The following is a 12,909-nucleotide window of genomic DNA, read 5'->3' as shown; positions in this document are numbered from 1 at the left end:
TGGTTCTCGAAAGCTTATGCTACTATAAAGCTGGTTCGTCTTAAAGGTGCTACTGGACTTTTTATTATTTAGTGATTTCAGTGTCAGCTATGAGGGAAGCTGAACTATCTACGTATAGCCCGCTCTTCGCACTGAGACTCAAGGCAGATTGCATAGTGTGCGATTAGTACAGTCAATATAAAGGGCGTTTCAATAAACAATGCCATAGGGTAAATAAATGCAAATTTACAAACACATAGCATTAGCAAGAATCCAATACAGAATTGAAAAAATGTTGAAACAGAGCATAAGCATCAATTCTAGGACTGACATTCAACAACATAGAAATACTCAATAGAGTCATACTTAAAGCAACAGGTAGTACATAGGAGCACATACTTAAGACAGTATGCGTAGCAACATAGCGGTGAAGTCTATGTTCCCTAACTCATCAGTAAAGCATCTCTTTGAGACCACCTCTTCACAGTATAGCCCTCCTATCCGTGTAAAAAACCCTTTTGCGTAAGTGGGTCAGTCACAGCTCTCTCAGAGCTCTCTCAGCCCCACCCACCTCACAGGGTGCTTTGTTGTGGGGATAATCATGACATACTTTGTAAACCGCTCTGAGTGGGTGTTAAGTCATCCTGAAGGGCGGTATATAAATTGAATGTTATTATTATATAGAATGTTATTATGGACATCCTCTAGGCCTGTTGCAATATATGATAATTTCTGCCTAAGACTGATTTCACCTTCGACCTACCATCTGATTGAACATTAATTCACACTGGACGAAACCAGCTATTGAAAAGCTCCGAAATCTAACCGGAATGCAACTCTCTCGAAAAGCTGCTGCAAAAAGGGTTAAAGCCAGCTCTCTCTAATGCGATCTGCAATTTATTTTTCCTTGGCTCATTCTTCGTTTCAAAACCGTAATCAACTTATTGTCACAGTGCTGAGTGACAGAAACCTTGCCAAACTACTTCAAAAACTGACAAGGTTTCAGTTGCACTCAACAATCCCAGAAGACGCTTCCACTCATTTTAATATAAAAACTTATCAGAGTTGCATAGCTAAATTAAAACACACACACACACACACACTTAAAGGACAAGGAGTTGAGAAACAGCTCCCCCCATACCATCCAAGTTTGGAAAAAGAGATGATCAAAAAGACTCGAAGATCCAACGCTCGATTAATGCAAATGTCTGCCTGCAAGCAAGTGTACTATTTGATTAAACTGGCATACATCAAGTACAATTAGAAAGGTTATTTATAACTAAGAAATACATAATTCTGTGTTTTAATGAGGGTGACAATTACAGCCGACAGTTGCTAATTAACATTAATCCATTTGCACTGGGAATCGGGGTTTTCCTGGCATGGCTTCACGTTCTCAGCAGTGGACACAATCCAACCTGCCAGTGTCAAGTTGGTCAGGGTGGCCCTTGAGCCAAGCAAGCTGCCATCTTCGAGTCAGACCAAAGTTCCTTCCTCGTCCCCTCTACGCACTTAAGAGGACGCAAAGCTCACGGGGAATGCTTTGCGATCTTTCTGCAGTTAATTAGTAAATAGTCTTACAGCAGCCGCCCATTCTAGGCTTTACAGTTTCAGATCTCCCCTCTGTAAGTTTTTTCTTATTTTCTTCGGAGCTAAAACTTGTGGCTCCTCCTAGCTATAGGCTTCCTCGACATTTCTGACAGCCCAGAGCACTTTTATCACATCCTTTCCCCAGATGAGAAGATCAGGAAACACCGGGAGAGTTACGCAGTCACATTTTGAGGTGTACTTTCTCAGGGGAGTGGAACCTTGGAAAATGTTGTGCTTTCTGGGAATCTATGCCCCAGCATCCAATGGTGGTACATACCCTGCTGTGCGCCTGCATCCCTGAGTGCCTTCCCTTCCCGATAGTGTTGGGCAGTGTCACCTGTTGGGCTGCAAGGGAGGGTTGGTCAGAGAGCGACTCGCTTTACACCCAGCAATTCATGGTCGACAAGCAGCTTTCACGGGAGCTTTGGTTAAGGAGCCCTCTTGGGGGATCGTGTCATCTCGGGTCTACACGGAAAAGGATTTTGCAGGGAAAGTTTTAAACTGCAGAACGTGTAGACTGTAGGCTGCTCTCTGGAGAGTCAAGTTTGACAGTTTCCATATAACCACCTACTCGAGAGGTAGGTAGATTGCATTTAGTAGAGCAACGAGTGCCAGTAATAGGAGAGACTGCATGAGACTAGGCGATCTTGCTGGCCGAACTCTTCCCCTGGGGGCCCAGGTGGCCAGAAAGGCTGTCCCAATTAGATCTCACAGGCCTGGCTACATTTCTCCCTGGAAGATTGTTCGGAGGGGGGGGGAGCAGGGGTCCTGTCTGTCAACCAGACCTTGGGTAGCTGCGTGCCGCTTCCCATCAGAAGCTCCAGCTGTATCAAACTGCAGCTGCTCAATTTTGACAGCGGTGATGGACACATGCCAATCCGGCGGCCTTTGACTTTATGCTTTGATCATTCTTTCAGCCCTGAGAGACGGAAAGGGAGATGTTAGCGATCAAAGCTATATAATTGGGAAGGGGCTGTGGATCAGTGGAAGAGCCTCTGCTTTGTATGCAGACAGGTCCAGGTTTTCAATGTCGGAACGAGCGTTCCAAAAGAAGCAGTCCTTCATCTGTTTCTAAGGCCGAGGCAAATGCAGCCACGAGAATGGCCTCCTTTCGCGCTGGGCCATCAGCCCCTCCTCGGAAGGGCTGCCTGCAACACTGAACCACTGCCTTCTCGGCTGGACCTGTCGGAAACCCATTCGCTGAGGGAGCACCCTCTCTCTCAGATCTGGTAGCGCTTGCTAACACCGTGCTCCGTCTGCTCAGGAAGCATCAGGGCTTTTTTTCTGGGAAAAGAGGTGGTGGAACTTAGTGGTGGAACTCAAGACTGCACAATGATGTCACTTTGGGTCAGCTGGAACAAGGGGGGAGTTTTTTAAAGTTTAAATTGCCCTCGGCCAGAATGGTCACATGGCCGGTGGCCCCGCCCCCTGATCTCCAGACAGAGGGGTGTTTAGATTGCCCTCCGCGCCACTTGGTGGCGCGGAGGGCAATCTAAACTCCCCTCTGTCTGGAGATCAGGGGGCAGGGCCACCGGCCATGTGACCATTTTTAAGAGGTGCCGGAACTCCGTTCCACCGTGTTCCTGCTGAAAAAAAGCCTTGGAAAGCATCATCCACAACAGCATGGGATGGGACCTCCCAGCTCTGAAGAAAGTAAGCATGTTCCAGGTGAGGCAGGCTTTTGGTCAGGAGGACAAGGAGGTTGGCCTGGTCTTCTTTTTCTTTTGCCATCAAGTCACAGCTGAGGGTTTTTATGGCAAGAGACAGAGGGTGTTTGTCATTGTCTTCCTCTGCATAATAGAAAAGAGTGCAGTAGCACCTTTAAGACTAACCAACTTTATTGTAGCATAAGCTTTCGAGAACCACAGCTCTCTTCATCAGATGCAGAGATTCCTCTACATAGTGACTCTGGACTTCCTTGGTGGTCTCCCATCCAGGCACTAATTAGGACAGATCCTTCTTAGCTTCTGAGATCTGATGAGATTGGGCTAGTCGGGGCTATCCAGGTCAGGGTGCTCCTTATTCTACCCAAAACATTTGCACACGTCGCATCTGAATTTTATATTAGTTTGTGCGGTTTTATGTTTATTGGGTGTGTTTTATGTGGAACGGTTAATTGCTTTGAGCTACAGGACAAACCAGTATATAAATATGGTAAATAAATAATGAGACATTTTTACAGTCGGATGGAGACAATAAAAAAATCAGGCAAAAGTTTTCAAAGAAAAAGCAGAGTAAAAATCAAATATTTAAGATGATCTTGGAAAGAAGAAAGGAGAAAATCAGTCTTCTTACGGAAAAATGGACAAGCAGCGATGACTTGGAGCAGTGGAGAGAGATTTTGGTTAAGTCTTTAAACAGCAGCTTAGCAGCAGGGGAATCAGCTGCCTGAGGGACTGGCTGTGGATTTTCCTTCCTTGGAGGATAGAGAGAGACGGTTCAAGGCAGCTGCTTTCAAACTTTCTGTTTGCAGAGAATCTTTCTGCCTCAGCTTGTTTGCTACAGAACCCTGAATGCTGGGTGAGGCCCCGAGGGCATCCTCTAGAGCAAAACTCGGTTCATACAGGAAGCTGCCACATCACATCAGTTCCCCCTAGAACAAGCTGAAAACTTTCCTGTGACACTTGCAAAATAGTAACATTCGATTTATATACCACCCTTCAGGACAACTTAACACCCGCTCAGAGTGGTGTACAAAATGTGTTGTTATTATCCTCATGACAATCACCCTGTGAGGTGGGTGGGGCTGAGAGAGCTCCTAGAAGCTGTGACTGACCCAAGGTCACCCCGCTGGCTTCAAGCAGAGGAGTGGGGAATCAAACCTGGCTCTCCAGATTAGAGTCCTGCTGCTCCTAATCACGACACCAAAAGAAGATTGGCTGGAGGATTGCCAACCTCCAAATGGGGCATGGAGTTCTCCCAGCATTACAACTGATTTCAAGACTAAAGAGGTCAGTTTCCTTGGAGAAAATGGCAGCTTTGGAGGGTGGACTCTATGGAATAGCATCCCTCCAGGCTCCACCCCCAAATCGCCAGAAATTGGCAAAACTAAATGAGCAAGCTTTGCTGGTGATCTTTCTCAGGGACCTCACTAGCTTTCCAAGGATAACCACCAGTGTTTCTCAAAGGAAGGCACAGAGAAGGGGCTGCTTAGTGGCATCACTGCCATGACAGATATAGTTGGCATCTAAAGAGGAACTAGTGGAGTGCCCTAGTTCTTGGTCATGCTAAATGAGATTGGGGTTTTGTTGTTGTTGTTGTCAGCGCACCGAATGGCAGAACACTCCTTCCCATGAGCAAAGTTTGATATCAAAAGCTTCAGTTTCAAAAGAGGTTTCTCCTGTGAGAAGTAGGCAGGGTTCAAGGAACACAAGCCCCTGAGTGTCCATGAATTAGTTTGAGTCCTGCCTGCGATGTTTTGGACTTTGAATAAACTAGGAAAATAAAACAGGGTTGCACTTACCTGTAACTGTTGTTCGAGTGTTCTTCTGTACAGGTTCACAAGGGACTGCACAGAAGACACAATGATGAAACATAGGTTCTGTTTACATTCAGATCACAGGTTTTCGGGCTGCCCAGGGCACGACTTTTCAATGGAAGACTTGATTCCCAACAAGAGATGTTTTCTTCCATGCACCATCGTGAGGAAAGTTAGCAACTCTCCCATTTGTTCTTCCCAAGCAAGATCTCGGGCCGGTTTCGCATTTAAGGCTCAAGGAAATTCTTCTGTAGAACTTCAAGATGGATTGTACCATTAGGTTGGGGGAGAAGGTGTTAGACGGAGAATACTTTGTCCATTTCCATTGTCCGACTGATCTCTCTCCCCCACACGCATACGCCGAACAACAGAAATCTTTCAAAAAAGACACTTACAAAGTTTGGATTTCCAAACTGAAGCAGGATCGGCGGCAGGCGGCATGGGAGGAAATGGTAGAAAAGAAGTCGCGCAGGCTCCCCGTTAAAACAAGCCCCGCAACGCACCATTTACAAAGTGCTGTAAATTTTAAGTTTATTTCGCAAGCATGAGATAGATGGCTTAGTCCTGCACACCGAGGTTGCCGGCTAAAATCAGGATAAGAGGTATTAATGTCCTATGGTCAGTATTATTGAACCTCCAAAGCAATAAACTACGAGTCGATAAATATTACATTTGCAACATAGTTAACATTCTCCGACTGTCTCTAGCACTTATTACACATTGTAACCGCAAGTCTACAATACATTATTCATATTTGGGGTGTCACTGAGTGATGGATTACTGTAAGAGAGGCTGTCCTTTAAATAAATCAACAAATAAAAATGCAAATGTTAACATTTTCAGCCACAACTTTTCCCCATCTTGAATGGGGGGAATGAAAATTTCACATTATATCGACAGCAAGCAGAGAGGACAATTAACAACCTACACAGTGAATAAGAGAGATTAATTTGCCAACGTCTGCTTTTATCACTTGCATGCGGAACTATATTGGACTTTCCGTGATGTTAGTTCTCCTCGGGGAAAAGAGAAGAGGGGGGGGGGAGACCTTCTCCCCTTCTGTACTTGGTACCTCATTTCCCATCTTCCCCCCCTAAGAAATCTTTTTTTTTCTTTAAAATGTTTAGAAATTAGATCGCCTTCTCCTTTGTATGGTAAACTCAGCTTGAGAAAAAAGCATTTCTTCAGAAGTTTCCACTGAACAGAAACCCATCAATTTTGCACGGTGATGTCGTTTAAAAAGCAGAAAACCCGTTCAGTTATCTGAGATGCTGAGATCTCAAAAGCAGTTGCTGTTCTCAGCAGAGCTAATTCATATTTTTATTTACTACAAAGCATTTAGTTCAAAGGATCCAGCGTGATAATATGGCACAGTGGACTCTTCAATACACAGCTCTGGGCATTGTATATTACATCAAATATTAATTTGTTTAAAAGTCCCCAAACGCACATCTACCTGATTCGGAGATGTGCTGGGCAAATCAGGCGATTTCTCTTAACAGCCCCCAAACACAAATTTGCACAATGTAATTTGTTTTTCTAAAAACTCCAAAGGATGCGGCTGTTGTGGCTTTTGCAACGATGGTGCGTCTGAGTTATTACTTAATATGCGCGCTACAGGAATTTAAAGTTGCTTTCGTTCCAATGTGCACAAGTTAACTGCATAAATAAAACTTTCCGGCAGGGAAGATGGGGAATTGGAAGAATAACCATGCCAATTCCAACTCTCAATCTACTATGGGGGGAATGTAAGAGGGAGAAGTATGTAATGCCCCTACTCCAAAAAGCCAACCACACCAGCTTACATTCCCACTTCCGCTCCTAATTTAGTTACTTTCGTTCTTGCTTCCTTCAACTTTATCCTGACAACAGCCCTGTGAGGTAGGCTAGATTGAGAGGGTATGACTGCCCAAGGTCTCTTCATGAGCTTTGGGCTGTGGACTAGTAGCACAGCATGTTCTCTGCGTGCAGAAGCGTCCAGCCTCCATCGCTGGCATCTCCGGGCAACGGATATTGAGAAAGAACTGCCACTGCCTGAGACCCGGATAAGCTGTTGCCAGTTGCGGGCGGGGGGCGGGGGGCGGGGAGTTAGATAGGCATAGACTCCCCCTCTCTTTCCCCATTTTGGCATGGGGACTCGCATGTCCAAATTTACTCCATATGGTGACTCACTTAAAAACAAACAAACACGTCGGACCAGAACCAACGGGATGAAATTAAATCAAAAGAGTTTTTGGCTAAACATTAGGAAGAACTTCCTGATAGTTAGAGTGGGTCCCTCAGTGGAACAGGCTTCCTCGGGGAGGTGGTGGGCTCTCCTTCTTTGGAGGTTTTTCAGCAGAGGCTAGAGGGCCATCTGACAGCGATGCTGATTCTGAGAACCTGGGCAGATCATGAGAGGGAGGGCAGGAAGTGTTGCATCAGTGCTTAGTTCTCGTGGCCCCTTCTTACATGCTCAGGGTAAGGCCAGTCACCACCTTGGGGTCAGGTAGTGATTTTCCCCAGGCCAGTTCGGCTAGGGATCCTGACAGTGTTTTGCCATCTTCTGGGCATGGAGTAGGGGTCACTGGGGGTATGCGGGGAGGTAGTTATGAATGTCCTGCCTTGTATTGGGGACTGGACTAGATGACCCTGGATGTCCCTTCCAACCCTATGTTTCTCTGAACAAATCAATGAAACTGCAAAAGCTTGGGACTCACTTTCATAGGCTTTGTGACCCACTTCTGGGGCAGGACCCAGAGAATGGGAAACACTGACATAGACAGTACTAAGTTACAATAACAACGTAATAACAGTGGGTTTATGTACCGCTCTTCTAGACAGGTTAGTGCCTCACTCAGAGCACTATTATTCTCCCCCCCCCCAGTCCAGGTGAGGAGCTCGGCTGAGAGGAGTGGCTCACCCAAGACCAACTGCAGAGCTCAGGGCAGTCATGGGAGTTGAACCAACAGAATGCTGATTTGCAGCCCAACCACTTAGCCACTATGCTCTGACTCAATACAAGACAGCTTTAGATGCTCAATGGCTGCGTGGGGATTTAAAACCCAGCCTCGTCATGCAAAGCACACCACCACACTGGCCCCAACACAGCTTCGGACTAGGACACACACCATTCCCAGCTTATTACACCAGCTTTAGAGCATAGCCTTTGGCTGTTGATATGTTTCTGGGTTTAATTCAAGGTGCTGAGTTTAACCTTTAAAGCTTTATCTGGCCTGGAACCCATACATCTGAAGGACTGCCTCTGTTTACATGAACCTGTGAATTCCTCACTGGATTGATTCCTCCTCTGAACCCTCCTAGAGGGAACTGAGGACCACAGCAGTCCAGACTGATGCTTTTTTCCCTTTGGTAACGGTTTCAGAACTCCAAAGTGGGCTACCAGCCAAGGGTCTGTTCTGCACATGCAGCCGTCGTCTCCCCCCCACACACATACAACTGTCTCCCACAGGATGTAAAGGACAGTTTTATTCAGAAGGTTTGGACAACTTCTTATCTGTCCAATTGTCGGTTTTTAAACTGCCGGGGTGTGTAATTTAGATTGGTTTTTACAATGGGTTGAAGTCTCCTTTGGGATAGGCTGATAATCCATAAAATGCCAGTGGGTTTTGACAGTGTGGACTGCTTTGAGCATACCTGTGGCTAAAAACGGTATGGCGATATTCTTATAAAATAAACCAACCGTGCACGGCCACCTGACTGTAAGGGCGCCTTGGCCAGCGCTTGGCTAGGTGAGTGTTGGAAGGCGCTGAGAAACGGCAAGGGGGTGCTCTGCTGCTCCCAGGCTCCTGCCAGTTCTGCCCCCCCCCCGATAATCCCTGCCTCCATTCCCCATCTCCAGATGTCGGCCTTAAGGCAGAGAAAACTGGAAAGAAATTCAGTGTGTATTAAATGACAACCAGACCACCCCCCTCCCAGTCTCTTCCCATCAAACACACAGCCTCATCTGAAAATAAAGATGACAGTGAAGAGTGTGTGAACATGTGCAGAGTGCTTTCCCATATTCACCAAACATCCAGAGAGAATGTCCACCCATCTGGAATGAAGGTCCGGAGCTCTGACATCTCTCTCTATGCAAACAGTCCAGAGCCCAGGAAATTACACCACTGTTTCCCACACCTTCGCTAAACCAGCAACCGGGTTTCTTCTTGGCTCACTTAACTGGTCTCGATGGGGGAAACCATTCCCAGTAAAAAGAGAGCGAAGGCACCTGGCTTTGGGCCACCCATACTGCTGAACTGCAGGGATGTATTAACTTTGCCCCTCAAGATGGGGAAATCAGGCTCTCCTGGGCTTGACTGCCCCCTCCCCAGACAAAAATTGGCCCCCACAAGAGCTTGGCCTGCTTCAGTCACTGCCGCGAGTGAATGACGCTTGCCTCGACCCGCCTTGCTACAAGTTTAAATAGCCAGAAGTAATTACACATACTGCAGACTCAATCGTTTTCTTCCCACCCCCTCCCCTTTCTCCCTCCTCCCGTTAAGGTTCAGATTTTGTTCAGCAAGTTTCCTTCCCAAGCAAAGCAAACCATTAGGGTTAAACCGTTAACTGTGGATTATAACAAACATGCTGACAGATCTTTAACTTTAGCGGCACACCGGCAGCTATAATTCTCCATATTGATTAATTTAGTTAGTTAAACCTGCAATCTAAGCTTATAACCCATTCAGTGATAAATTGAGACTGACCTGCTGCCCAAGCAGGTTTCCCTGATGAAGAATAGGATTGGGTTTAGGTCTCCCACAGAAATACTTGTCCATTTACCATTTTCAATTAGAGAAGCCCATGAGTAAGGAAAAGCCAAGCATGGCCGTTTAACCTGGTCAATTACCCTAACACACTGCACCAAGGGGGGGGGGGGAGAAAAGAAAGGAAAGAAAGGAGAGTGTATACAGCATAAAACTCTGGAATAGCCTCCCTTATAGTTGTCTTTTGTACAGTCCTGAATTGCCTCTATTTAACCCGCTCTCCCATGATCAGAGTCCTGCCTGCCTCGTTCCAGCCTTCCCAGTCCTCCCAGCACCCACCAAATTCCCAGTTCTCCCCACATCCATTTTCTTGTAAATCGCCTGGTTACTCCTCTGGCCCAACCAATTGATGGGTTTCCTCCTGCCCTCCCCGCCGCTGGCTGTTTCCTGTCTTTTTCTTGCTTACATTTTCACATAGTAAGATGTTGCTCCGGATGTTTTTCCCCTGATGTCTGAACAAATGCAGACCTTGCAGGTTACGTTTTGGAATTGTTAACCCCCGATTCTTGATTATTCTGCAATTTTGGCAAACCTGGGAATTACCCCAGGTTTGCCAAAATGGCTATGCTAGCCCCGGATGCCCCCTCCTTCACGGATATTTTGATCCACAGAGGAGGGCCACACATCAGAAAAGGACAGGAGGGAGGGGAGCAGGGGGGGGAGGCCAAAACAGCCCTGGAAAGCGTTCTGCCCCCTGCTTTGTACTGATAGAAACCAAGGTTTTAAGGCTGGCGATATTGTTGTGGTTGCCTAGCAACCCCCACAAAGGCCGGTGAGATCCTTTTCTTAGCACTGCTGCTATTACAGGTGCTGTATTTTTTTAGATTTCAGATTTTTCTGCAAACCTGTGGATTTTCTCAGGTGTGCAGGAAGATCTGTCCTATCTGTTCATGGTCCCAGTCTCTGGATTTAAGTATCCAGAGATGGAGCCAGATCGAGAATTAGATATATTGACTAACCTAACTGGCTCAGGCAGTCACATAACCCTGTGCCTGCTTAAGAGCCAAAGAAAATCTCAAAAGGGCCACACCTTCTGGTTTATCTCATAGCTGGCACAAGGCTAAGACATGTTTCAGATAGAAAAGAGAAAGGAGGAAGGAATTTGAGCCCAACTTTGGAGGAAGGAGCGTAAGATTTGGCTCTAGATCTGCAAACTTCAATTTGCAGGAAAGCAGCAATACATCCTCGCCGGGTCAAGGGGTCTGTGCCCCGCTCTGAATTGGAGCGTCCACATTTGTTGCTGCACGTTTCTCCCCACTTCAAGCTGCTCCTTTGATGTATAAAGCTACAATCTGTCTTAAAACCACGCTGGGATTTTCCTATAATAAATTCTCAGCACTGAGAAGACCAAAGCGAAGGCAATTGCTGTTATTAACCTTATTAGCCTAGAAGAAAAACAATCCTGTTTTATTCTTCTTTGGCTCTTTACAAGAGTAATACCGCCGACGTTTAAGGTATTCTGAAGGCGATTTATCAGAACTGCTGAGTTAACATGATTTGGATTTTTTTTTTTTGGCCATTAAACAGCAAAATAACATTCATAGGAAAAAAAGGCTTAAAAAGAAAGAGGCCGGAATGAAACACTGGGGCGTACAGTGGGGAAGAGAGCAGCAAGGCCAACAGAATTCGAAAGATTCAAGTGGATTTGGAGAAAGCGGAGGGGGAGAACGAAAAAGTAACGATGATGAACACCGTCCCTTTAAATTATTTACAGGAGTATTAAACGTGTCAGTACTTATAACTTAAAAATACTTTCCCCTCACAGAATCGAAGTAAAAATTAACGCATTACAACTTGGCATATTCCCGCATTTCTTATTCTAACAAGCAATTTAAGGCTTGCTCTAAATGTCACAGGATATAGCAGCTCTAAGTTTATATTCGTCAGCTTGAGCAAAATGTGAACTATCAGAGAAATTCAGCTGCCTCCCTCCCCGCTCCCCGTGGTCCCCCCCCCCCGCATCTGGGAGCCTTTGACAGTTGCAGCTGTGGAATCTTCTACCAGAGATTACCAGTCATCTTACCCTGTGGTGTCATGCCGGATTGGGGACGTGGCTGCTGTTACAAGCTCTTTCCGGCAGCCTGTCAGTCCAGGCGATGTAGCCGCATCCTTCCGGGAGCCCGAAGCTGTCCCTGCGGAAAGAGAAGAAAAGCAATCAAGATGGGTATTAGACGCTGGGAAGTTTTGGACAGCCTTGTCTGGCATTATTTTAGAATGCAAGGCCCAAACACTGAGCTGCTCTTCAGGGAACTTTATATATGGTGAATCAGCAGCCGAAGGAGTCGTTACTGTTGACAGCTACGGAGCGTAATATATATTTGCAGGGCTACCTGGAGTCATAATTGCATAATACACCACCCACAATAGGCCCGGTGTCACTGCTGCGGTTTCAAAACACGACAGGTTTCCGTTCCCTGGTGACCTTTGGGCCAATCGTCACCAACATCGCCCCTGAATTTCCCGTGCTGTCTGGGAACCGAGAGAGACCCCTCGGCATTATTTCAACATTTGAGATCTGAAATTCTCAAAAGCACACGCAGAACGGTCAACATCTTATTTCAGTTCTGCTGGAAACTCATTTCTTTTGCAACACTGCAGTTTCATATCAACTCTACATTCCAAAGTTAGAAGCCGACGTTGGAATCGGCCCAGGGATGGCAGAAGGCTGACTGGAGGCTCCAATTCTCCTTTTGTGGATGCACAGGCACGCTTAAGCAAGGCCTCTTCATACCGTGTATGTAGCAAATGCACGAAATAGTAACTTGCATCTCTTTTCAGTGGAAGCGGTTCCGAAGAACTTGGTTCTCAAGAACGAGGCATGTACGTATTTGCTTCTCCTTGATCTGCTGTTGGTTGAAGGCTTACGAGTAGTACCCATTTCGAGGGGGAACGCACAGAAACGCAGTTCCGGCAGTTCCCCAAAGAGGTCAAATGTCAGGTGGCCCCGCCCACCTGACGCTCAGCCATTTTGGGCCCGTTTCGGCCCGGATAAGGCCTCTGACAGGTGGTGGATCACTCTCCCATTCAGCAGCAGCCCAATCCTGGCTGTTTTGGGCCCCTTTTCGGCCATTTTCATCTCCTTTCTGCCATTTTGTGCCCACTTTCGGCCCTGAA

At 46.4% G+C, this 12,909-nt stretch overlaps 1 protein-coding gene across 1 annotated transcript in view; it reads right to left on the bottom strand.

Annotated features, from left to right (window-relative positions):
- The window catches only part of KIAA1328 (KIAA1328 ortholog), a 260,928-nt gene that overhangs the window by 28,454 nt on the left and 219,565 nt on the right, over positions 1–12,909 (bottom strand). Inside the window, exon 10 of the mRNA XM_054986693.1 lies at positions 11,819–11,927. Coding sequence (XP_054842668.1) covers positions 11,819–11,927 — 109 coding nt within the window. The remainder of the gene's footprint in view (positions 1–11,818; positions 11,928–12,909) is intronic.

This window comes from Eublepharis macularius, chromosome 8 (genome assembly GCF_028583425.1).
Source record: "Eublepharis macularius isolate TG4126 chromosome 8, MPM_Emac_v1.0, whole genome shotgun sequence".
NCBI lineage: Eukaryota > Metazoa > Chordata > Lepidosauria > Squamata > Eublepharidae > Eublepharis > Eublepharis macularius.
This window is presented reverse-complemented; position numbering and strand designations above follow the sequence as displayed.